Below are 27,044 nucleotides of genomic sequence, written 5' to 3' on the forward strand. Positions count from 1 at the left end.
ATTACATTTTACAGATGAGAACCCTGGGACTCTGAGAGGTGAAGAAACTTATCCAAAGCTACCCAGCTGAGCCAGGGTAAGAACCTAAGTTCTGCCTTTAGTCCTGGATTCTGTCTATTCACAGTACCACATGCTATCTGATTCACAAGGAGCCCCTCTGGATATGGAATCTCAATCCAGGGTGTGAGGGACTCTCTGCTTATTGGCCCCCTGAAGCAAATGCAGATTGGAAGAGGGAGTCCTGGGGCAAAGAACATGGTAAGAGGCATGAGCAAGCATCTCCTCATTCTGATCCTGTGCCCATCGGGCAACTTTCCAGGAGTCGGTCATGTGATTTCTGTGCGTAGTCACAGTAGTCTAAGAAGGCCTGATGATCCTGTCTCAGTGGGGACAGATCTACCATCAAGATGGGTAGGAGGCATCCCGAGCCCAGGCTGCCTAGTCTCCTGGAGAGCGCCAGAGTGGACACTGCGAGTGTCCTCAGTAGTTCTCCTTGTTTCCCACTGCCAACCATGTTTGTGCTGACCCTTCTCTCTTCAGGTGTGTGACTACACTGACTACAGTACTGCCAGCTGGAAACCATTTTCTTTCATGATACTTTGTCCCTGCTCTGACCCACTGGATACTGATTTCCAGTCTCTCAGAAGTAACTCCAAGTACCGACAAAAGAGATGAGAAACGCTGACTGTCAAGTGGAATGGAAAACTCAGCTAAGTCTAGGAACTTCCCAGAATAGATGGAGGAAACCCAGAATAGATGGAGGAAACCCAAGTCTACGAGGTATGTGGTTTCTTTCTGTGGGAATGGGGTCAGCCAGGAGCAGTAGCCCAGGCAATAACCAGCCCTCTCCAGGATGGCAGGGCATGAGTCAGTGAGAGGCTGGTGTGGGTGCCTCTGCTCTGCAAGTCCTTGGGAAGGGAGTGAAGTCAAAGGCAGACTGACAAACTGGAGAACAGGGAAGGGTGAAGGGAGCAGAGTTCTCAACAGGTTTCCAATCAGGTGAAACAGGAACAAGGGTGAAGGGTAATAAGCTAGAAAGCCAGGGATAGTCAAAAGCCATGGCCTAACACATGAGTTGCAGAAGTAGAGTTAGAATTCAAGGAGCTGTCATCCTAGCCTGAGGATAAGTCATCCCTGTGCGTGGTGACAGGCGCTGGGGAGGAGGAATGTGGAAAAGGCTGTGAGCTGATGCCGAGATGTTCAGTGCACATGGGGTGGTAGGGCAGGCATGTGGGCCTCAGAGGGTTCATGAGAAGAGCATGTTCTCTAGGTGCTGCTCTCACCTTGAATCTAGTATAACAGATACCATCTATTCAGTGCCATGCCCATCAGTCCTATGCCTTGAGACCTGTTATACCCATTCTACAGACAAGGAAGTGGTGAAGGAGAACTAGGATGAGAACTCAGACTGGGCTGCTTCCTCAGCCGTGGTCTCCTGCCTGGGGAAAGGGTTAATGTTCTCCTTGCCAGGAAGTTGTTCTGGGCTCCATGCCTCAAATCCAAAAATGAGGAGCAACGATAATGTCACCCTTGTGGTCCAAATACCGAATCCTTCCCAACCCCACCCTCCTCTGACATAGACCAACAGAGGACAGCTGCTGCTACCACAGAATATGCACGGCAGGGCGTGGCTGGTGAGAGACCTCATGGGCTCCAACGGACCCCAAAATGCGCAAGAAGAGGGGAAGGGGGCAACTGTTGAGAAAGGGCTCAGGAATGGCCCACCCATCTAAAGGTAGTTTATCTAAAACCTGACCCTCCCTTCAGAGTTTTCATATCTATTTTTGTATATCCTATTTTTTTTTCCTTCCAAGTTTTTGTACTTTAACTTTTTAACCAATGGAAATGAAATTCAGTGAGCCCAATGGGGGTAATGATAACACTCGTGATATCCTAGGCCCATGCTTCCCCACAACACATAGGAATAAGGGCCCCAAACACAGGCTCCCTTTGCAACCAGCTCGCTTACCCCATCTTCCTCTAATGCTGCCAAGGGCTTGTTGATGCTGTTGACAAATTTGTTGACGTGCTCAAAGTGCTTTGTCATTTCTGTGGCTAAGACCATGTCGATAATACTCTGGCGCAGCATCCGGTAGTCATTCCTGTTTCAGACAACAAACGAGAGAGGCTGCTGCCGGTTACTGATCCAGACCAGACAGATGTTCCTGAAAACAAGCTATTATCTAGGACACATGTCCACTGTGGCTAAAATTCTAATGCACTGGAAGTCAGTGGCAGGGCATACTTTAAAAGAATGTGGAAGTTAAAGGTTTTACTGCCTAGATTGCTGTTAGCAAGGGGAACCTGAACAGAAGTTAAAATCAGAAGCTTATGGGTAAGACTATAGACACAATGTTCATGGTGGTGTCGTTCTGAAGTAAAAAGCACATAGTTCTTAAGATAAAAAAAGATGGAATGCAGCAGGGGTGACCAAAGCCAGCTCTCTGAATGAAGACAGCTCTCTGAATGAAGACGGAGGTCTGGGTTATGAAGAATGTACTCTATACAGAGGAACCTTGAGACCCAATAATTTTAGTGCCCAGAAACGTAGAGGGTAGACCTTCTGAAAGCTGAGAGAATCACAGGGCATACTTGATTACCTCTTCCTCCAGCCCTTGTTTTTATTTAATTACTTTAAAGTTTTTATTTTTTGAGAATGGAAATGATATAATTAAAAATTCAAAAGGTACATAAACTGCCATCTCCATTCAGCCCCAGCTACGCTGCTCCTTTCCCTGGAGACAACCAAAGTTACCAGGGTCTTGTGAATTTTTCCAGAGGTAACTGATATACATACAGGCAACTATGAATAAACTAACTTTAAGTCCACGTATGAAATTCTAAAACATGGCAAAAGGGAGTTATTTTTTAAATCCCTTAAAAGTTTAAAAGCCTTCCTTAAAAATCCAAATTGGTAAGTGTTCCTCATGACAGATCACTTCTTCCACCTAACAGTTATCAGGCCCCACACTAGACACTGAGGGCACAGTGAGGAAGAGAAGACATATGACACTGTGATCTTACAGCGCTTAACAGTCAAACCAGAATCAGGCAAACGAAGGAACCTGGGACTGAACAATTAATGTGAGGGGTCAGGGAAGGCTTCCGCAAAGAAGTGACGTGTGAACAGAGACAACGACGAGACGTCTGCTGGGCAGAGTGGAGTCTTCCAGGCAGAGATGTAAGGTGACAGCTTCTCTGGGTCTCTCGAGGTGTCTGCCTTATACTTTGTCGTCTTGGAATGTCAAGACACAAAGGAACTGAACCTTGAAAACATCGTGCTGAGTGAAAGAAGCCAGACACAAAAGACACGTATTGGGGATGCTTCCATTTATATGAAGTGTGCAGAACTGGCAAATCTATGGAGAGGGAAAGCAGACCTAGAGCTGTGGGAGTTGAGGGGGGAATGGGGAGAGACTGCCAATGAGCTCGAGGTTCTTTTGCGAGGTGATGGAAATGTTCTAAATTTCGACTGTAGTGATGGTCACACAACTCTGAATAGAAGAAAAACCACTGTACACTTTAAACGGGTGAACTGTAGAGTACATGAATTATATCTTAATAAAATTGTTTTTAAAAAAATGAGAGAGGAAACATACTTTCCAACTCGTTGTTCTTACCTCTCCATGTTTTTAAAGATGTTGCATTTATCATCACCAGCGGTCAGCTGGAAGGCCAAGGCCGCGTGGTGTCTCTCGAGCACAGCAGTGTCGTTATACAGAATGGCCAGCTCACTCCCAGCATTGCACAGGAAGGAGTTGGTTCTCCCGGGGTGGTCCAGGTCATGGACAGTGGCTGCAATGAGGGCAGTGACCTCATCAAGTGGATCTAAAGTTTGCTGAAAACAAGAGATCATTTAAAAATTGGGGCAAGGCATTGAAAGCAAGGTAGCCTTCTGGGTAGTAGTTTTCTTTCTGCCCTATTACTTTAAGGTAAGGATATTTCGGATTTCTGAGAAAAGCATAATGTTGAGCAAACTCAGTTTTCCCATCTCCACTCAGACACAGTTTCATCTTTGCATGTTTATTAGGAAACATTATCTGATTCTCAGTCTCACACAAGTTAAGGACTTACCAAGACACAGGGTGTCCTCAACAGACAGGAGTCACCTCCTCAGAAAGTCTGTCTCTAGACCCATCACAAAAAAAGGCCTTTAGTCTGAGATATTGACTTAGACCAACATAAACTAGTATTACTGAATAAAAGAGAGAAATAATTTTTTAAGTTATGCATCTCTTACATTAACTGGGGATTGGTCTATAGTTTTCTCCCCCCTTCTGCTGCTACCTTTGTCAGGTTGATTTCAGGGTTTTGTGACTCTGTAAAATGATCTGGACGTTTTCCATCTTTTTCAAGACTTTGAAACGGTTTATGTAACATGGAAAAATTCCTTAGAGGGCTAAAGAACTCACCTGTCCATCTGGGTCAGGAGCCAGGTTTTGAAGAAATTAGTTGATAGTTTAAAAACAACTCCCATGGTACTGACCTCTCTCTTGGTTTTCTACTTCCAGCATTAGTTTGATTTAAAACTCTAAGTACAGAAGTGTATGGTACTTTCTTCTATTAATCTCCATTTCAAATGCGTGTATTTCTGTGTTTACTGTGTTTTTGATTAGTTTGGCTAGAACTTAATTCTCTTGCTGTTTCAAAGAATCATTCTGGATTATCACTTTGCTCTTCCCATTTTATAGGTTTTGATACATAGGCTTCTCATTTTGTTGTTTTCTAAACTTATTTTTGGCTTTGTTTCCTTGCTTATCCCTAAATTGTTTGAAATATTTTCTCATTTGTAGTGACTGACATTTTTTATTTAACTTTTAGTTATTAAATTCTAGTTTTTGTTGTGGTTAGAAAATATAGACTATGAAATTTTGAAGTTTATCAAGACAGTAATTGTGTCCTAGTATAAGATCATTTTTGGAAATATTCTACAAACACTTGAAAACAAGGTGTGTATCTAATAAATCAGTCTTGTAAAATTTATTTAAATTGAAATTCAACAGTTTTATCTTTAAATGGGTGAATTTTATGATGTGAATTATATCAATAAATGCTATTAAAAATTAATAAGTTAGCTTTCTGAATATATATTTGCATGTTATCTATAGAGGAGTTCAAAATCAATAAATTACAGCAAAAGTTAGGTTGTCTTTATATGCTGAACCATATCGACACAGACATCTCTCCTCTGCCATTTGTCTTCATGCTTTATAAAAACAGCCCTCTCTCTGGACTCTTATTATGCCTACAGTCTGTTGTTATTAAAACAACAACAACAACAACAAAACCCGAAAAACCAAACTAGAGGGAAAGAGAAAGCGCAAATGGGAGACCCAGCTCTGAGAAGATAGGATTTCAGGGTGGGGAGTGACTCAACACGTCCACGTGCTGGAATCATCCCCGCACGCTGCTCTCCTCCCTACAACTAACTAGTCGCAGGTACAGATGAGGTAGTGGGACTGGGATGCACTGGCCCTCACTCTGCTGACTGCCAGGGCTGGTCCTGGCCACCATGTGGCCTTCCTCAGATGCCAGGACATCAGGCAGTGATGCCTCGCTGTCTCATTCCTCCCGAGGCCCTGTTTCCTTAGGTACAAAACCAACAGTTTGATTCATCTGCTCTAAAGTATACAATACTTCTGAAAGTGAAATGGCCACGCACTAGAGCTCCCTGGACCCTCTGTGCCATTTTATGATGGATGCTGAAGGAAATAACACAAGTACTTTGGCAAATCAGTGAAGGTCTAGTTGCTGCTTCGAAAATTTCCCCAATGAAATAATTGACAACGTGCAAAGGCTTTCTAAGGAAGCTTCGTTTGGGAGTGGGCGGTGAGTAACACTCCCTGAATGGAACCTTTCTCCCGTGACGCCCTCCTTACTGGGACCTACTCCCATCCCCCTATGGCCTCAAAGCTGGAGCTAAAGCTGCTACATGGCCCCCAGGCAGACCCTGGGCCAGTTGTGAACGGCCCCCAGTAGGTGCCAGTGGCCACTGCACCTGATGCTAGGAGCCTCGCCCTTCCTCCCCTGCGCCGACGAGATGGCGCAGGACAGGCACTGGGCTACGAAAGGAGCCTGCCGTCCAAGTGAAGTGGACGGTACAATCAGGAGGGTACCCAGGAGGGTGTGGGGACACGGAGGAGGGTGCCCCAGGGAGGGCTTCCTAGAGGAATGAAGGCTGGTGTTGATTCCTGAAGGGCAGGGGGAGATGTGAGGGAAGCCGGCACCAGCAAAGGGACCGGCATGTCAAGGGCAGGAGCGTTAGAAACTAAAGTGGCTCAGCACAGCCCAAACACGGCCTGCGTGTTGCGAGCGGTGCACACCATCTGTGGGGTTTGAAGCTTAAATCCTGTGGGAGATGGGAGGCTGCTCCTGGGACCCATATGGTCAGAGCGAGTTCCCTAGGAGGCCGGGCAGCCAGGAGTTCTTGTTTGGCACCATCTAGACGACAAATGACGGGGCCCTGACCGGGACGGCGGCAGGGGCGTTGCGAGGAGAAGACGATTCTGAGAACACTTAGGGGTTGTAGTCAGCAAGGTCAGATGACCTACCAGGTGCTGGGGGCTGGAGGAGAGGAGAGAACTGAAGATGACCCCAGGCTTCTGACATGGGTATCTGCTGGGATGATGGGACTCTGGGCCAGGCAGGTGACCCTGGGTGGGAGCAGTGCTGGGCAAAGATGATGAACTTGGTCTCAAACCCCGCTGACTCTGAGGGATGCGGGGGGCCCTAAAGGGGCCATATCCAACCTTGCCTGCAAGGTCAGAGTAAGACCCCTCAGAAAAACAGCCTTCTCCTGTTCTTGCTGGCTTCCTCCCCGGAGAACGAACCCTGCTCCTTATTCTTCCAGGAATGGCTGGGGTCATGTCATGAAATCATTATCAACTCCCCAGAGCCACAGCGTGGCCTCCTGCCTGACTTCTCCTGTGGCCGCCCCTTTCCCGGGCCAGGCTGCACCCGTGCCGGGCCCTCCTGAGCAGTGACACTGCACAGCAGCCCGCCCCACTGCTCCTGCCTGTTAAGCGTGGAGCACAAACACAGCTCACCTTTATCCTCTCCCCGCAGAGAAAATAGGCAGTGGCGTGAAGCACGTCGGCAGAATGTGTAGAATTGTGGTAGGGGTTAGAAGCATGATAATTGGCTTCGATAATTTGCAGCCAGGATCTCAGCGTTGTCTCAGAGCATTTTAAGACTTCACAGACTCCAAAGCGAGCAAATATTTTGAGACCAAGATAAATCAAAGGCCTACAGAGAAAGACATCCACAGTGTTAAAACAAAGCAAAGAAACAGGCAAAGTGTTGGATCTACTCAGACCCAACAAGCAAACCCGAGCCAGGCTTCAGAGGGTGCGCAGGGCAGCAGAGTGGAGCCTGTGCAGGTGGCACGCGGGTGGCACGCGGGTGGCGCTCTGTTGTCCTCTCTCCTGGTAGCCAATGCCAACCTTTGGGTGGGGCCCAGCTCCAATTCTGGGAGCATTCATTCACCTGGTGCGCCCCACTGGCTGGGGCGAGGTTTGTTCCCCCTGCCCTTCCTGATGCAGACTCCTACTGACACTAGTAGAGTCTTCAAATCAACATGCTGCCAGGCTAAACCTGTTCCACCTTAAACCCTATCCTCTCCTTTGGACCTGCTGGACCTATGTCATTGGCCAGATGTCCCATGTGGGAGAAAACAACAGTTCCTGATGACAGCCTATGAGCCAGAGGCTGTCACATGTCATGTGACGGTCTCGACAATCTGGAAGTGGGTGTTACAGTATGAGGAGGTTTCCCCAGACAAGGTGACGAACTGGCCAGCAAATCAGGCCCTTCCTTGAGAAGTCACCTTCATCCAGCACCTGGCCTTTGCTTGGAAGATCAAGAAACTTGGCTCTGCTGAGGCAGTATCCAGAGGTGGTCGGGCTCACAGGACTTGAACAGACCTGCCTTGTCCCAGGTTCACACGAATACAACGTACCAGTATGTAAACCAGGTACCCAAAGCTCTGTTTGCCACGGGCATATTCTTTTCTACAGTCCTTGGCTGTGTGGGGTACCTGGACACAGAATGTTTTAGAGGGTCGACTCACTGTGAGCATATGAGCCAAGGGTAGGGGCTGGCTTGGGGACCATCACCCAGACTGGGATGAGACCCGATGAGTTATCCCACGGCCAGCAGAGCACCCCTCTCCTGCAGTGGCCTTCTGTCTGCCAGGGTCCGGACCTCACCCTCCTGAAGGTTAACGCTGGCTGGCAGCAGGCTGGGACACCCTTTCCTGTGTGTCAAGCCAACCACACGCCTTTGCTTGACTGTTCTTCTCCAGCAAGGTACAAAATTGAAGGTAAAATCCCAATCCCACCCTACTCTCGGTGACCACGTTCAGATCAGGATGGCTGGAGTTTGGGGTGTCCCCATGCCTGTCACCAACACAGCAACCAAGATCTGGGGACAGCTCTTAACAATGTGTATGTTTGTGTATTTCTAATTTTTAGTTCTAGGCTCTGAGTGGGGCTCTTTGCTGCTATCTCAACATACCACTACCTACAGGAGAAATTAATAACCATATTTTACAGAAAAAAAAACCTCTGCTATTTGGAGAGGTTAAATCACTTGCTCAATTTCACGCTTGCTCTCTCTGCGGAAGTCACAGCCAGGCAGACTCCCCTTGGCTTCTCACTGATCCCCTCGTTGAGGCCTAGGCCCTGGTGACTCAGGGCACCTGCTGCCCTGCTGTGCTTTCCTGAGCCTCCTCCCTGACCAGGGACTGGCTCTGTGCAGAAACCATACTCCTTGGGTGGCTTTCTCCACACCGGCCCTTGGAATCAAGCTCTCTGTCTGCCGAGCTCCACGTGGACTCACCTTTTATGAGTGGCAGCCTCCAGTTCAAAAATATCAAAGTCCCAGGATTCCTCATTTTCCATGGCCTGAGTTATCTGTGATGGGATGTCGTGAAGGGAGGTGGGGGTGATCACACTGCTGGAAGCCTGCTGAAGGTCTGCAAAGTGATGTGATTCGGAGAACAAAATTAAGAGGCTTTACAGCATTAACTGTTCCTTAGGGAGAACAGTTCTGCTTCAGGGGACGGTTGCTTTGTTTCTCATTTTTGATGATACACCGAAAAACTTCTGATAAAAAAAAATTATCTTAAAACTTTTACCTGAAAAAATTATTTTCATCACTTAAGCATGGCTATAATAGTAATAGTGGTCCAAAAAACTAAAAAGGAGAAACTTACTTTTTGTTGAAAGAACATACTCATTCCTGGATGGTCTTCGAAAAACGTCCTGATAAAAATCAAGGAAAGAAGAGAAAGAAAGAGAAAGTACAGCTATTCTGTACTCCTTGAAACCCCCAGGACAGCGGGCCCCAGAGGACGCTGCGGGCAGCCCTCCCCATCAGTGCATGCCGAGGCTTCCCTGTGCTCACCTCTGCGGCCAACCCCGAGCTCAGTCACTCACCCAGGAGCACACAGCCTGACGCTGCACGGACCTGCTCAACTCGGGGGTAGGGGCATCACCAGGACGGCGAGCTTGGGAGACTTCCCAGAGCCCAGCGTCCTGCTGGCACTCAGGACCGGATGACGCCCCTCTGCCCTCAACCCTTTCCCCCCGTTTCCTGCCACCCTCCTCAACGCTCGTGGACACCAGCCTTCCTCAAGAAAACTAGATTCTTCCCTGCTCTCTAAGCACCCTTGCTCCACCCCCAAGCCCCGGAGGGGCCCCTCTCCTCAGCCCTGCGGTGCTTTCTCCCCATGCTGCCTCCCTTCACCCCTCACCCCCGGGCACTATCCCACCCCGCCCCTCATCCTTTCTCCCCACCCCCTCACCTACAGGCTGGAGGAGCCTCTGTCTCAAACAGACAAGACCACAACTAGACATCATCATCGCTGGGAACCCTCTACCCAACTGATTTTTGCTTAAAACCTTATTTTTATGAAATCAAGTGACTTTAGAAAGCAGGAATTAGGAGGGGGGATGAATTTTTACTTCTGAATTTTGTCACCAAGACAAAAAAGGTGACAGATGGCAATGGAATGATCTGTTTTCCACCAAGTTGTTCTTCCCCTGTAAGGCCTCTGTACTAGATGGGGTGGAGGAGGCATCTAGACCCCTCAAGAGCCCATGGTATAAAGCCTCCTTCTAATGAAATGGTTCCAAGGCCTTCCTTCCCATGAAGTCACCAAATCTGTATAGGATGCTCTAGAGGGAAACCACGCCCCATTCACTGGTGCCTCTTTTTTTTGGGGGGGGGGTTGGGGGGTGGCGCCACGCTGTGCGGCTTGTGGGAATCTTAGTTCCTGGACCAGGGATCGAACCCATGCCCTCTGCAACGGAAGCATGGAGTGCTAACCACTGGACCACCAGGGAAGTCCCCCTGGTGCCTCTTTAGACATAGACAGTCATTCCGTTTTGTAATATGGTATGAAATATTTCATAAATTTTTCTTTTCTGCCCATCTTCAAAATCTTAAAACTAGCTAGCTGTCTAGAATGTGCTCCTCCCTTCTCTGCTTCAAGCTGTGGTCCCCCTGGGCGGCAGGCAGCAGGTGGGTGATGGCTCGGCCAGAGGGCAGCAATGGAGGGTTTAGGCCTTGACTGAGCCCCACACACAAAGAGCGCTGTGTAGGCCAGCACGTAAACAAATAACCTGAGAAAACAAATGAGAACAGCAGGATCTAGCCAGCAGCCTGGTCAAATACACTTACAGACATTAAGCCCCCAACAAGGTCGATGGCATGAGGATCATCGTCCTTAGCATCGAATTGTGGTGAATATAATTCAGTGGTTCTTAGAATTTCCAGCACACGATCTAAGGCTTCTGTCACAGGCATGGGACTGCTTTCCTGGGCAGCACTGATGATATTGATTGCCTATAATACAGAAAGAAAACGACCTGAGTTTCATAATCTTAAAGACAATGGGAAAGCAATCCAGAGTCAGGCTGGCAGTAGGGCTCAACGCTAACTTAAGGCTAGTTAAAGTGCTCATGTCACGCATCCTCTCTCTTCAGACGAGGCAGCTCCATACAACTAGGAGCATCGTTATTGCTGTGGGTCCCTTGGTGGTTCTTCTTGCTGAAAACAATCAACCGGGAGAACAAGGGACTCCCATGCTCAATGGAGACGGACCACAAACTGTTTCACCTTGGTGATGGGCGCCTCAATCTTCATGGAATGTATCCGGGCCGTGGAGGAGCGTCGTCTCTGGCTGGAAACTGTGGAGAGATCACGTGATACAGAAATCAGGGTGTTCACAGCCTTGGGTATCTGTCTCCCTTCCCGCCCCAGGCCCCACCCAGCGTGCTCAGCTGCACAATGAAGGGGTAGGACCAGAACTACCTGGTCGCTGAGCTTCCTTCCCATCCTAACAAGCCTGGGATTCTGGCATCACCAACTCTGCTTCCTTCAGCTCTAGGCACTAGGTTGCACGTGCACCCACAGACTGAAGTTCTGAGGTCACAGGCCAGAGAGAAAACAGAGGAAACAATCTAGCAAGTCAGGGCCAAACAGTTAGCCTCTTTTTGTGTTTCTAACAATAAGGCTTTATAATTATTCAGCTTGCTGCTCTCCAGGAGTGAAAATGTTCTGAAAGACAATGCCACAGAGGCTCCTTGTTTCATATATGGCGGGAGCAATAAATACAACTCAATTAACTGAAATACATGAATTTCTGGTTCCATTTTTCAAGGCATCCTTTGGTGCTTTCCACTGTTCTGCTCAATCTAGACGGGTTAGGTAAATATCTTAAGTGAGGCAGGCAGCAAATCTTAGACTCTAAAGTTTGTTAATTTTTTTGTTGCTCCTGTCAAGATCCAGTTCCTTTGGGGTGGGGAGAAGCCTGGGCAGTGAACTGGCAGGAAAACATATTCACATAGTGTTCTGTGTCTCTCCCTGAAAGCCCCACTGTCAGGCCAAATGCTGTTTACCGAAGGTCTTAAAGGACCACAGACTGTTCCACAGCCTGATGCGTCAGCCTTATTTTACCAAACTGGGGCCCAAGGAGAAACAACCAAGATTAACCAACTCAGGCGCTCTCAAATGCTCTAAATTTCAGAGACCAACAAAACTCCTTAAATCTAATTTTGGTGATCAGCACACGGTTGCCATCTTTCCATTTTACCCAACAAGGTCATTAAACCAAAAATAAAAACCACTCTTCTATCACTATATCATAAAAAGACTTGTTCTCATTTAAAAATATAATGAAAGTGACATATACTTATAAAGACCAAACAATAGTGTGAATGCAATAAAGTAAGAAAAAGAAATAAAAGGTATAAAGATTGTCATGACTGTGTATGCAGAAAGTGAAAGAATCTACAAACGCTACTCTTATAATCAATAAGCTAGTTTATCAAGGTTACTGGGTACAAGGTCAATACATAAAAATTCAATTATATTTCTATATACTAGCAACAAACAATTGGAAACTGAAATAAATAAACACCATTATGACAGCATCATAAAAATCAATATTTAGGAATAAAAGATATGTAACATTTATACACTGAAAATGCAAAACATTGCTGAGAAAAAATAAAAGGCAACCTAAATAAAGACAAAGAGCATGTTTACATTTTGAAAGACTCAGTGTTACCGAGATTTCAATTTTCCCCAAATTGTTCTATAGATTTAAGACACTCCCAAATAAACTCCCAAGAAGCTGTGTGTGTGTAAACTAACAAGCTGATTCTAAATGTTATATGGAAATGCAAAGGACCTAGAATAGCCAAGATAATCTTGAAGAACTTTATACTACCAGATATCAATACTTACCATATGACTGTAGTAATCAATCGTGGTATCAGTGCAAGCAAGGACTAACAGAACAATGAAATAGAGTCCAGAAACAGGCCATATATTTATAGTCAACTGGTTTACAATAATGATACTACTGCAAAAGATGGTTTTTCAACATGGTGATGGGCCAGCTGGGTTTCCCAGTAAGGGCGGGGGGGATATTAATCTTTGATCTCTACCTTCACTAGATGTAAAAATTAATTTGAAATGGATCACAGACCCCAAGTGAAAGATAAAACAATAAAGCTTCTAGAAGAAAACATAGGGGAATATTCTTCATAACCTTGGGATAGAGAAAGATTTCTTAAACAGGACACAAAAAAGCACTGGCTATAACAGAAAACACTGATAAAATGAACTTTAAGATTCATTAAGAACCTCTGTTCATTAAAAGCCCATTAAGAGAGTGAAAAAGCAATCCACAGACTAAGAACAGTATATTTGGAATACTTATATCCATATCTAGAAAATAAAAAGAATTCCTACAAACCAACAAGAAAAAGATAAACAACCCAGTGATAAAAATGGGCAAAAGGGGCTTCCCTGGTGGCGCAGTGGTTGAGAGTCCGCCTGCCGATGCAGGGGACACGGGTTCGCGCCCCGGTCCGGGAAGATCCCACATGCTGCGGAGCGGCTGGGCCCGTGAGCCATGGCTGCTGAGCCTGCATGCCTGGAGCCTGTGCTCCGCAACGGGAGAGGCCACAACAGTGAGAGGCCCGTGTACCGCAAAAAACAAAAAAAAAGGGCAAAATATTTGAACATTCACGTCACAAAAGAGGATATCCAATGGCCAGTAAGCATATGAAAGGGGTGCTCAACCTCATTAGTCATCAGGAAAATTAAAGTTAAAACCACATCCAGTAGAATAGCTAGAGTTTAGAACACTGGTATAACCAAGTGTGGGAGGATGCAGAGCAACTGGAACTCTCATAGGTTAGTGATGGTACATGGTACAACCCACACTGGAGAATTGTTTGCAGCTGCACAAAGGCCCAGCAATCCACTCCTAGGTAGGAGATGAACACATATGTCCACACACACACAAAATACTTGCATAAACATATTCACAGCAGCCTTACTCTGAACAGCCCCAAAGTGAAAAGGTGAACACAAAGGGCCATTAATAACAGAATGGAAAAGCAAATTGTGGCACAGTCATACAGTGGAGTACTACCAAGCTATAAAGAAGAACGGTAGCACCTAGCAACAAGGATGAATCTCAAGAACGCTAAAATGACTGAAAGATGCCAGACACACAGACAGTGCAGACCATACGACTCCATTTCTATGAAGCGCAAGAAGAGGCCAAATTAACTTATGGTGCAAGAAATCAGTGGATGCCTCTGTGTGGTGAAATATGTGCGCAAGTGCAGGCCCGCACGTGTGTATTTTCTGTATCTATTTTGGGCTGGGTGGTTACAGTCTATACAGTTCAATGTACAGCACTGTCAAAACCTATTGAACTCAACACTTAATATGAATTGTATTATATGTAAATTATAAGTCAATTAAAAAGAACAGTAGTTAAAACCCACAAACATTAAAAGAAAAGTGTTTTAACTCTCAAAAATACAGAAATGGACAAAGTAATCCAAAGGATGAACAGAAGTCAGAGTGTGGCGGTAAAGACAGTTTGGGGCACGAGTGACCTCGCCTCTGCTCTGCTGTGCCCGAGGGCCGTGACCATGAGGGCCACAGTGAGGACGGTGACAGCTGCTGCCACGACCCTGGCCAGGCACCACGCTCACTCATTTCATCCTTACGTGGTCCTCTGTGGACAGCATAATGATCCCCATATGATGATGAGGAAATGGAAGCACAAACGTCTACCCCCAAGGTTGCACAGAAAGTAGATGAAGCTGGGACCTGAATCAAAGCAATGCTGAGGCCGAAGTCCATACTCTTCCCTGTAACACCACTTTGCTCACTGCCCTTGCAGCAGGGGTGGGATCCGTTTCGTCTTTTCAGTGCAAGGGACACATGGCATATTTTCCGGTCCTCACGACCAACCCATGAGAGAAGTGAGGCACTGGATCTCCACTGTAACATCTGCAAAGTTTTAGCTGTTTATCTAGTAACAATCAGCTCCCTATTGCTTCCCAATTCATCTCTGAGTCAAAGAAAGTACATAGCTAGCAGTAATATTTGCCTCCACACTATCTATAAATAATTTTCATTGCATTTTTAAAACTTCTAGATCATTCAGGCCACATATCTACATAAGCGTTAAAAAATTATATTCCACTTACAACTTAAATAATATTTGCTTATGAAAAGTCTTTCACATCCCCAAATGCAGCTCACTTACTTCCCCACCAAAAGGTAAGCTTCCATGGCAAACTGCAACCCACAATGGAATATATCGCTGAGAACTTCCAAATGCATTACTCATACAATTACAACAGATAAACTGACATCTGCTGTTACAGTTTAGAAAATCAACTAGAGGACTTCCCTGGTGGTGCAGTGGTTAAGAATCTGCCTGCCAATGCAGGGGACGTGGGTTCGATCCCTGGTCTGGGAAGATCCCATATGCCGCAAAGCAACTAATAAGCCCATGTGCCACAACTACTGAGCCTGCGCTCTACAGTCCTCGCGCCACAACTACCGAAGGCCCGGTGTGCCTAGAGCCCGTGCTCCACAACAAGAGAAGCCACTGCAATGAGAAGCCCGCACACCGCAACGAAGAGTAGCCCCCACTCGCTGCAACCAGAGAAAAGCCCATGCAGAGCAGCGAAGACCCAACTCAGCCAAAAATAAATACATTAATTAATTTAAAAAAAAAATCAACTAGAGAACAGACGGTAAAATGTATCTTTTTCTTTTTCTTTATTCCCTGACTCCATCAAAAGGGTCAGAATGGAACCCACTGGCAAAGGAGTTGGGGGTGAGGGAGAAATGGACACAGACTGCTAGAGGGTCCCCTTCCCTCTCCTGAGCTGGAGGGGGGCAGTGACCCAGAGATCAGACTGGGGAGGGAGTGTCACACGTCTCCATGGGTTCAACACTCACAGGACCATGCTTTCTCCTCTTGTCTTTGTCACCTACCTTTGCTTGTTCGAGAGGCAGCAGTTCTGACATCTAGTGAGCTTTTCCTCCTGTCGTTATGTTTGCCTGACTGATGATCTGTGGAAACAATTAAATTATAAATTACCTCTGCAAAGGGATTTTAACAACATATTAGGAAACTTACCAATATAAAAGTTTTAAAAAACAAAATTTAAGCATTAGAATACCATTTAGGAAGCCACAAAAATCAACGGAGTGCACAGAGATAAAGGCTGTGAACAATTACATTTTAAGGGAGGATGACTTTCTCAAAATGTCCCACCTGGTACAGTCATAAAGTAGTGCTTTTCAGTTTCCAGATTATGTAATCACAGAGTCCCACGATGCAAAAACTAGCAGAAATGAACTCAAGAGAATTTCACCTATTATATTTCTATGTAATTGAATAAAGTGGTGGGAAAATTTTGATCTCCATCCACCCTTGCCCCAAGGGGAGAAAAAAAAAATCTTTTTTTGTATTTTTTTCTACAATACAAGCTCTAAAATGTCCCCGGGAGGAATGTGCCTCTCTCTGGGAGGGTGGCACAGGAGCACTAGTCCGGAGCACACTTCTCTGCCCCTCCTCCCGTGGATGGCACCACTGCATTTCGAGGCCCAAACAGGGCTTGTCTTTGACTCCTCTCTCCCTCACTCCACGCCAATCAATGACAAGGCAAAGCTGACCTTCCTTCTCGTGCCCTCCTCTGTGCACCTGCCGCGTGTCACACGTGGTGGCAAGCCTCCCCAACCTGTCCCCATTTCACAGACGAGGAGACTGGGAGCCGCTGTGCGGACGAGTGAGCACACAGCCAGCGCTCGAGCTCGGCTCTCCGCACCTGCAGCTGCTTCTGTCTTCTCTGCCTTCTCCCGGCTTCCTCATCTGGATTCCTGCTCACAAACAGGATCCAAAGGCAGGCCCTTGGTACTCCTCCCCACCATCCGGAACCTTCTCCACTTGCTATCTGCTACCTTCTCTTCCGTGTGGGCACTGGCAGTGACCTTGTCAAGGTCACTGATGACCTCCCTGTTGCTGTATCTGAAGGACACTGTTCAGTTCTTACCTGACTTGTGGTACTAGACACAACTGATCATGCTTCCTGGAGACTCCTGGTTTGCACAAGTCCAACGCTGGCTTTCCTTGCATCTCTTACTGTTCCTTCCTAGTTTCCATCATGATTCATTCTCTCTTCCTCAGCACCCCTGGTGTTCCCAAAGGTTCAGTCCTCTTAGCCCTCCCTCTCAGACAACGCAATCTCCTCAGGAGACCTCATCCTTTTCTACAGCTTTTCCCAATTCCTGTGTTGCTGTCTTAATCCCAGACCTTTCTCCTGAGCTCCAGACTTACATCTTAACTGGCCACTCGTCACCTCCATCTGGACACCCTCAGGAATTTCACACGAGCTCACTACCCAAATGAACTCAGTATCTTCTCCTAAATCACTGCTTATCCCAGGCTGCTGAACGGCATCTACCTTTTTGCTTAAGTTGGAGACAAGTCATCCATGACTCCTCCTTGTTCCTTGCCCTCAAGTGGTCAGATAAATCTATGGATTCGACCTCCTAAACACCTCTTTAATCTACCCCTGTTCTGTCCCTGTCCTGGCTCAGACACCTGTCATCCACCTCTGGATTATAATGACAGCCTCCCCTCATTGGTCCTACCGGCCCCAACTTTGCCCCCTTCGACCCATCCTCCATAGGCAGCCAAGTGATCCTTCTGAAACAAACATCTGATCAGATCACTCTCCCAATTAAAACATTTTAATGGTTCATCACTGTTTTTAGGATCAGATTTAAATTCCCCAGTGTGGCACCCAGAGTCCTGTGATATCTGGACCTCCTCTCTCCAGCCATCACGAACTATTTATGATATGCTAGTTCACCTCCCAAACCTCTCTGCCTTGGTGCAAACTGCTTACCCCCACCTAGGAACGCACCCCTCCCTTGACGCCTCCTTCACCTGGTTAACTCTCGATCCTCTTTGAAGATGCAGGTAAGATGCAGCTCAGGTATCATCACCTCTGGGAAATCCTGCCCTAATGCCTCACCCCCAACATTGCTGGTAACCGCCTGCTTTACTGACTTGACTGACTTCCTCACTAGCTGTGAATGACACGAGGGCACTCAACAAACATTTACTGGGCACCTACCACATGTCAGGCTCTAAGCCAGGCGCTAGGGGTGTGAGGATGAATATGGTAGGGTCCATGCCCTCAAAGGGGGTAGTCGGAGGGGAACAAACACGGGTGAACTAAGAGTGACAGTCGTGATGCTGGGGAGCAAAAGGAGCCCCAGGAGGAAGGGGCAGGTCTCCTCTGGGATGGGGGCAGAGAGATGAGGCATGTTTTGCAGCGGGAGGCCGGCAGAGGAGGAAGGCACTTCCTGGAGGAGGACGCTGCCTGCGCAGACGGGGCAGAGCTGGCTGGAGGGAAGCAAGGAGCAACGTGTCCCAAGGCCAGGGCTGTGGCAGGTGTGGAGGGAGGCGAAGCAGGCTTGAACTTCTACTCAGCGTTTAAGTGACTCCCCTAAGGCAAGACCAGACCTTCCTGTGACCGCCGTGTTCAGCCCGCTTCTCTTCCTCTGTCTGAGTCCCTGCAGAGCTCTGCAGCTGGTTCTTAAGGTACCTCCACCTGCTGGGCTGCTGCTCCTGCAGGGAGGGCCGAGGGGCTCGCGGCAGGGTGACCTAGACCCCTCAACCAGCCCGCAGCCTGAAGGAGCCCGCGCACAGGCCCTCCTGCCTCGAGAGGGCTCCACGCCCACGACTGACCCGAGACCTGAGGCAGCTGCGCGCCGCAGGAGGGAACGCTCAACAGGCCTCGGCCGCCGAGCCAGCTCGGGCTCAGCACCGCCCGTGACTTCACGTGTCTGCACTCAGCTTCCTGTTCCAGAAAATTGCGATCCTTCGCACTGCCCATCTTTTTAGGAGAGGAAGGTTAGCAGGGTTTCCTTGGCCTGCTGGGCAAATCCAGGAGACCCTGGAGAAGCCGTGAGGAGCAGGAACCATCCCGCAGCCCCGCGAACGGGCAGCCTCCATCCCAACACCAACACCATGGTCCCCCGGGGGGAGGAAGCAGAGAACCAGGTTTCTTGCATGACTTGCCCCGAAGTCACTCTGCTGGGAACAGACTTTCAGAGAACTTTCTCAGACACTCTCAACCATCCAAGCCTTTGAGGAGGGCCTGCCCTGCACCGGGACACCCCCTCCCCCCGCCTCGGGGTCTCACCGACCCCACACTGCCAAGCCTCCAGCCACTGCCCAACCGCGGGCTCCCTGGGGCCTCGCACACGGGGAGCTCCCTCCTCCTGCGCCCGAGAAAGCTCACTTTCTCCAGGTCCAGAGCAACACTCCTTTCAGGTCTGCCCAGCCCCCGCCCTGGCAGCGCACGAGGACACCTGTAAAACACGCTGAAGCCCTGCTCCGCACCACCCGACCCGGAACCTGGCACGTTGCTGGCAAGGCCCTTCCGGACCCCCTCCTCCTCCCCTGTGCTACCCATCCCCCTGCTAAGAAGCACAGACAGCAGCCTTCGCCAAGCAGAGACAGTCACGTGGCCTGGCACGTGGTGCCCGTGCACTGTTTTGGATGGATTATGCCCTGGCCTGTTTTCTCTCCTCTACACGATGGCAATGCTGGTATTCTCGTCTCTGGTCCCTCCTTCCATGTAATCTGTTACATACAGGCTCTAAAAGCTTAGAGCTCAGGCGTCATTATACTATTCCCTTGCTCAAAAATCCTCAAACTCCCTCTGCCTACCGATGAAAATCCTGATTTCCCACCTAGCATCTAAGGATCCTTCACGATCCCAACTCCCTTCCACACTGACCTTTTTTATACCAGTCAGAATTCTAACCCTGCTCTTGCTCTTTCTAGAACACGCTCTGTACTTTCCCTGTTCAGTAACTGTATGTATTTCTGGAATGCTTTTCCTCTCACACCCATCTTCTTACTCAAATCCACCTCTCCCTGTCTGGAACGTCCCCCTCCCTCTTCCTCTGCCTTTCTCACCCACTAATGATCACTTCTTATCACTTGCTATGTGTCCCTTCGTGTCAATATGTCTCTCCTCTTTTCCGATTAAAGCCTGATTACTCTTGGGGCGCCCACAAGAACTGTTCCAGCATGTGCTTCAGAGCTTCTGGAGTTGGCCATCTGGATTTGAGTGCCAACTGTCCCACTTCCTAGATGGATATCCCTGGGCAAATTAGGTAGCCTTTCAGTTTCCTTATCTGTAAAAAGGGAACTTCATCTGTTAAGCGTCTATCCCTCTGGGTTATTGCAAGGCTTCAAGTAAATACACCGTAAGTTAAGCACTCAGCACAGTGCCCTGTACACAACAAACACTCAGAAAAACTTGTGGGAAACATTCCTAGAATGAATGAGTGAACTGTGCCGGTACTGCTGAAAGCACACCATCAACAGCTGACGGTATGGAAGACAAAGTCTTCTCCTTGGAGGCTCTTACAGACCAGCTGGGCAACCAGAGCACTGCCTGGGCATGGCAGGGTGCTATAAAGCAGAGCCTCTGGCATGGAGCCGGAGAGGACCTGCACCATCACAGGTAACGGCCAGAGTAGGAAAGTGGCTTGCTGAAGCCATGATATATGCTGGAAGGAAACAGGTGATTCCAGGCCAGGGAAAAACATCTGCAGTCACGTAGACATGGGGTGAGCGGATGGTGTCCAAAGCACATCAAGTCCTCACGAGACGGATACGACGTGAGGCAGGTCTGATGGGGTCCACCTACCTCCCTGTAGGCTGGTGGTGAAAGCATCCCTGCTAAAGCACTGTAGTCTGAAACCAACACAGTTGCCTCTTCGAGCACAGATCATGCCAACAGACCACACTCCACTCAACACATCTTCACATAAGTTCATGCAATGGAGGTGACCAGTTCTCTCCCCACAGGCTGAGACCCACCCCAGGACACCTGTCAGATCGTCCACCTGTGCTCGGGTCCTCTGACTCATAAACCAGCCTGGGAGTCAGGGAGAGAAATGCTGCCACGGTGCTAGGAAAATACAGTCCCACCTACGCAACAGACAAGCTCGTCAGAGGCAGGGCCTGTTTTTATTTTTTTATTTTTTCAAAAGCTCAGGGAACCCTAAGAATGAATATGGGGCACCATACCTGTATGAGTGTCAGACTGAACACATTCAGCTATTTTCGTAGCCTAAAAATGAATTTTAGAAGACATTAGTTTTGAGTGCCTAGTTATACAGTAAGGGAAATCTTACTGGGTCCCTGGGGTCCCAAGGGCTCTCCTTACATACCTTATTGTTGCCATTGCATGCTCTGACAATGGACACATAGTGTCTAATTTTTCTGCAAGTAGAAAACAATGTATTATTTCTCTCCTGGCTCTCTATTCTGGTGGATATCTAGCTAATTTTTCATTACGAAAGGAGCATCTCTCTTTCACAATACATACAATGCTTGGAGGACAGCAGTTCTATTTGTGTGTGGCCAAGGCCACCAATAAACAAACAAGAGTCTACAAGCATCCTCTGGTGTCTCTGTAGAAGAGAAGTTGACTCTTCAGTAAAAACAACAAAATCCTTCTGAGTCATCACAACACACAATAAAAAGTACCTAGGTTTTAAAAATGTACTACATGTTAACCAACCCAAAGCCTCTAATTCCTTAACATGTTTTCACAGTTTCACAGCCCTTTCTTTTGATGCTCTTCTTCAAGTTTCAGCAAACAATCTTCTCACAGTCATTCATGGAAACAGCCACAGGCCACACTGGGGCCAAATGTGCGAGTCTAGAACAAAGCAACTGGGGCTTCTCTCAGAAGATGCTGACTCTCCTCAGTTATTTTCGATTTTTCAGCTTTTCCCCTTGATAATCCAATCCCTACAGTTATCTCCCCCCCCCCCCAATTTGGAAAGGCCATAAAAAGGCAGAGAATCAGAACAGAGAGCCCACACAGAGCCGTCTCCCTGAGGCAATCGCCAGCCGGCAGCAGAGCCTGGTGACCAAGCACGTGAGCCATGCGGTCAACGCAGAGGCCTGCAGCCCGGCTCCGCTGAGCGCTGGCGGCCGGACTCTGGGCCAGCCTCACCTCTCTAAGCCTCAGGCTCCTCGTCTGTCAAACAGAGACGCTCACAGTGCCGACATCATGGGGCTGTGGCCAGGATGAAATGAAGTGACACCTACCAGGCACTGAGAGCCTGCCCAGGGAGGGAAGGGCTCACGGACAGCGGCAGTTGTTACAACCATCATCGCTACACCTCCTCCTGGTCTTTTTGTCCCTCTTTCATGTTCATGACTGAGCGCGTACACTAGGTACGATTTTACATTTTGACTTTTGCATTTATCAAAAACATTTTCCCCTATCATTTAATTTTCTATGATCATCATTTCTAATGGTTGCGTATTTTATCGTTGGGTATTCTACAGTTCACGTTCATAATTTGCCACTGTTCGTATTATTTAAGATAGATTCTGAGACAAACCATATGACATTTTCAGGCTCCTGATATACACTGCCTTCCAATCTGTGGTCACATCTGCTTCATGTGCGTTTCCGTAAATGAGAGTATTTAAAATACTTTTATCTAATTTGATAGTTCTGTGCAGAAATAACACATAGGCTATCAAATTAGATAAAAATCTTTTCAACACAGGGAGTCCACCAGTGAGTGTTCTTAGCACACAGCTCAGTAAAGTGGCATTCAGATTGAAATACTTTAGTCTCTTATGTGCTCACACAGCTTAAGACTGTCGGAGTGTGGCGGCTCTGGGTCACCAGCTGGAGAGTCAGGCTGTGACCATGAGGAAGCCACCCTGGAAGGCCATCCTTTGATGGTACCTGACCTTGTTACAAGTCTTTCTTATAAATTTCTGCATGCAGTTCTCAACTTACTTAAGTATTCAAAGCACATTTTGCAATAAGCCGAACATGGTATGTTGATTGAAGTACTCGTTTTTTCCACTTACCCTCCCTGTCCGATGACAGGTAGTATCTTCACATTTTGTTGTACATTATCTCCGTTCTTCTCTTTGGCAGAGCAAATTCCTTGCCATTCCTATAAATGGAATGTGGACATCATTATACATTGTGTTCAAAACATAAACCCAAGAGCATTTTCCACCTCAGGTTTCCACACCTTTACCATGGCCACTAAAGCTATTAGGATAATAAAATCATCCCAACCCCAAAGGCAATTTTGGGTAATCGGACAATTCTTTCTCAAGCTCCCAAGTCCATCTCCTCCCTAGACTGACAACAAAAGCCAGGTCACCACAGTCTAAATGGCCATATGTTTTCAGTGGCTTTCTGCTGGCAAGAGAGGCCCTGGGCCCATGAACGAGGAACACCCTTCTCGTCCAGGTTCCTCCTCTCACAACTCCTACCTGCCGCAGTGGAGGGGGGAAGTGTGGCCTCTGCCCCTGCATTTGGGAGGGGGAGAGTCTCAGCCTGGGGCAGAGAAGGAGCCACCCTCTGTGTTGTGTACCCTCTGCAGGTAGGGTGGGGATGATGAGGTAACAGCCAGGACTGGGCTCAGGCAGAATAACCAAGTGAGACCCTAAAAGCCAGAGCTGCCATTTCAGAATGGAACTGCACTGGGAGAGCAGGTGTGCCCAGGCTATGACCACAGCGAGCAAACAGGGGCTACAGGTGGCTCCCCTACTCTGAGGGTGGTGGAGACAAGCGTGGGACGGAGCTGGGTTTTGTGACCACCTAAAACGTTCTGAATTTCTCCAAGAGTCACCAAGGTCCTTAAGCTAGAAAAATCCCTAAAACCCACGGTAGGACCTTGAACTCCCAGGGTGTTTCATACCCTTCTCGACCTTCCAGAGTCCCACAGGAGCTAAAGCTGACCGGGGTGGGAAGGGGAACGCCATGGCAGCCTGGCTCAAGCCTCCTGTCCGTACTCTTACACAAAGTCAATTCTGAAATCTATGCTTGGGGCGTGGTGACCTGCATGCAAATGATAATGGTAAAATCCCATCTTCAGACTCCTCTGGCAAAGTGGATCCAAGAGAAACCAGGACACTGACAGAAGCAAAGGATGGTTACTGGGGCTTCCTGACGTCCTTCTGAAAACAATGGGCGCCAAGAAAGGACTAAGTTAAAAAACAGCCCAAGAGCCCAGCGAGGTGCTTACTTGCCCTGGAGCAGAAGGGAGGTGTGGGCCTTCCTCACTGCAGTTCTGAGGGGAGAGTGGCCTGGGCCCGAATCGGGCAAGGACTGGACAGGGATCCCTGGGCAGGAATCTGGAGCCTGTCCTCCACGTCCACAGCCCCATGCGGCCACCAGAGAAGGCTTCAGCAGACAGGTCTAAGAGTTACTTCTGAAGCTCACTATCAAGAGAAATACGGGAAGCTGACTGAGGTGGTATTTGCAAAACTCTGTGAACATACCAACCACCACTGAGCTGTACACTTTAAATGGATGGAGTGTATGGCATGTGAATTATCTCTCAACAGAGCTGTTACATAAAAAGAGAGGAAAAATATGGGAGACCGATTCGGTCAATCAACCAGCACTTCAAAACACATATTCAGGATTTTCTCCTTCAATCCTTTCTGAACAGAGTGGGTGGCTGCCGGACCCCAAGTCAAGGTGTAAGAAGCCACGTCAGCCAGCGCTGGACGGTCCAGCTAATGGAGGACAACTTAGCCAATGACTTTGCTTAGATAACAGAGTTGCCTGTAAGTCTTCCAGTCAACAATGGAAACAAAAAATATTCACTTAACACAGATCATATTTCTTATCAAAAATACATCAAAAATCGAAGTTTCAGTTCCTAAAAATAGTAAAGTCCTACCTAGCATGCTGTTATGAAGATTAAATCTGGTAACACACATAAACTCTTAGCCAAGTCCTGACACACGGCAAATGTCCAGTACATGGCCTGTTTGGTTTCACACAGGTGTCTGTCTGTCTCTCTCAGGCTGAGCTCCTCTCAGAACTACACTGAGGCGTGCACCTCCCTTCTACTCCGGGGCAAGCTCAGCACCGAGCTGGACTTCGCTGACTACTGAGACAGTTCCTTCTTGGTGTGTGCCCACTGGCTTAAGAATTAAATCATCATCATCCAGCTGTCCTATCCCAGGGGCTAGCACTGTGCTGGCAGGTGGTAAACAGTCAAAGAACACTTGGGGCTTTTGTTTACTGAATGGAAAAGTGAGGCCAAAGTCAGATCACGGAATCCTGGCACCCAGGATAAGGGACTTGAGCTCTACACAGAGGGAGTGACATGATCAAAGTGGTGATCTGGTGAGACAAATCTCCAGTAGCGTAGGGTGGACTGGCCAGAAGTGGAGGGTCCTGGGACAGGGAGGCCTAACTGCATTCAGCCACCGCAGTCTCAGGGTGTGGGAAGAGGGCTCTGAACACGGTCAGGCCCAGGCAGTGGACCCTCAAAGGCAGGGGTTCAACAGACATCAAGCCTTGGTGATGGATTTGATGGAGGGGGCTAAAGGGTAGGGAGAAACCAAAACTATTCCAGGAATCAAAGTCCAGGCAACTGTGTGGACGGTCAACGAGCAGTAGACAGAAGAGGTGGAGGGGGATCGGGCTTTTTGTTAATGGGGGATGAGAGGAAATCACCGTTATACAAGGTGATACCAAAATGACAGCAGGATGTTGAAACAGACCTTGGAAAAGACACTGGGGCTAAAACTGGGAAGGTGGGAGACATCTACGCAGAGCAGGAAAGATGCTCAACAACAAAGGGAGCTTTCTGAGGAACCAGCAGGGGACAAAGAGCCCTGGTAAACCTGGGAGGAAAGAGATGGGGGAAAAGTGGGAGAAGAGGGGAGGCGGCGAGGGAGGAAGGCTCCTGGCTTCCCAGGAGCTGGGGAAGGTAAAAGGTGTAAAGAGCTAAAGGGCTCTGCGACTGCACATCATTATCGGAGGCAGCCAGCCGAGCAGCCCACATTCCTTCAGCCCCTGCAAGACAGTTTCTGAGGGGAAAAAAATGCAAAATTTCTAAAAGAGAAGAGGCAATATAAGGCTCAGGTATCTGAGAAGATAGGAGGCCAGGGGTTCTAGGGCCCTGACAGAGAAGACCTGGGGAAGAAGAAACAGGAGGAGAGCCAAGAAGGATACATAAAGGAAGGAAGGAAGCAGGAGTGTGGGACTGAAAATCAAGGTGCCTCATAGTATCAGTTTTACCTGAAAGGGGAGCCAGTGGCTGAGAACAGCAGGCAGAGGAGGTTTATAGAGAGTGGTGTTCGCAGTGTTCTCTGTTTGAACATCATCAGAATTCCTCCTCTGCCCCCAAGAATATCCAACTGGCTGGACACCTAGAATCTAACATTCCAAAGCCCCTCCCGGTCATCTGACCACTTCCAAAGGCTCCATCCTGGTTCCCAGCACGTGTCTGAACTCTCTCCACTGACCATGGTACCATTGTTTGCCAAGGGCTGGCTGATTCTCAACAAGCCCTTCTTCTCCCGAGGGAGACTTGATTAGAAAGGCCATATATCTTTCTCCTCAAAAAATTGCCCAGCTAAGTGGTCTGTCCTGCTGCAGTGTTGCCCGTGAACCAGCAGGGTACCAACAAAGGACAAACAGCAGCTTTTGCACTCTCCCCAAGAACTTGCAATCATGCAAAACAAATGCCCTGGTTCCTTTTCTTTTTCTTTTTTTTTTTTTAAACATCTTTATTGGAGTATAAATGCTTTACAAGGGTGTGTTAGTTTCTGCTGTATAACAAAGTGAATCAGCTATACATATACATATATCCCCACCTGGTTTCTTTTTGAAATAAAGCAGTACAGAGGCTGACAATGTGATAACCTTTCAATTATTCTCTGCTCATAGCAAATACAGACTTTAGAGAGCAGGTGTCCGGCTGTCGAGGCCCTTTGCACCTGGTGCCCAGTGGCATACCTCAGGAGGCAAGATGCTGCTCACAGGGATCTGGGTGAATCCCAGGGCCTACAGCTAATCCACTGGGTGCCCGCACCCCCATCTAAACTTGCTCTCCTCACTGCAAGGGCAGCTGCCAGATCAAGGAGCATGAGAGCCACCATCTGCTTCACACCCTGCTGAACCTCACAGCAGAACTGCTGGCTGACCCAGTGGCAGCACTGGACCAAACCGCCAGGACTGGGGAGGCCATGGTAAAGCCCCTCAAAGGCTGCGGGGGTCTGGAATGGCTGCCGTTCTGGAGCTGCCTTCCGAGGACGCCCCTCTCGGCCCAGGCAGGGAACACTGGTGGGCCTGAACACCTAAGGGTCTGTCTCTTCATTCATCTCA

The 27,044-nt window shown here is 48.0% G+C and overlaps 1 protein-coding gene across 7 annotated transcripts in view; it reads right to left on the reverse strand.

Annotated features, from left to right (window-relative positions):
• Nucleotides 1-27,044, reverse strand: part of PDE8A (phosphodiesterase 8A) — a 137,968-nt gene that overhangs the window by 15,204 nt on the left and 95,720 nt on the right. For all 7 annotated transcript variants that reach the window (XM_060157867.1, XM_060157847.1, XM_060157876.1 and 4 more), the window contains 11 exons: nucleotides 22,769-22,857; nucleotides 21,097-21,148; nucleotides 20,954-20,996; nucleotides 15,826-15,903; nucleotides 11,122-11,192; nucleotides 10,684-10,848; nucleotides 9,215-9,263; nucleotides 8,839-8,974; nucleotides 7,047-7,245; nucleotides 3,621-3,838; nucleotides 1,970-2,102 (listed from right to left, as the gene is read on the reverse strand). In XM_060157867.1, coding sequence (XP_060013850.1) covers nucleotides 1,970-2,102; nucleotides 3,621-3,838; nucleotides 7,047-7,245; nucleotides 8,839-8,974; nucleotides 9,215-9,263; nucleotides 10,684-10,848; nucleotides 11,122-11,192; nucleotides 15,826-15,903; nucleotides 20,954-20,996; nucleotides 21,097-21,148; nucleotides 22,769-22,857 — 1,233 coding nt within the window. The remainder of the gene's footprint in view (nucleotides 1-1,969; nucleotides 2,103-3,620; nucleotides 3,839-7,046; nucleotides 7,246-8,838; nucleotides 8,975-9,214; nucleotides 9,264-10,683; nucleotides 10,849-11,121; nucleotides 11,193-15,825; nucleotides 15,904-20,953; nucleotides 20,997-21,096; nucleotides 21,149-22,768; nucleotides 22,858-27,044) is intronic.

This window comes from Lagenorhynchus albirostris, chromosome 1 (genome assembly GCF_949774975.1).
Source record: "Lagenorhynchus albirostris chromosome 1, mLagAlb1.1, whole genome shotgun sequence".
In the NCBI taxonomy this organism is placed as follows: Eukaryota; Metazoa; Chordata; class Mammalia; order Artiodactyla; family Delphinidae; genus Lagenorhynchus; species Lagenorhynchus albirostris.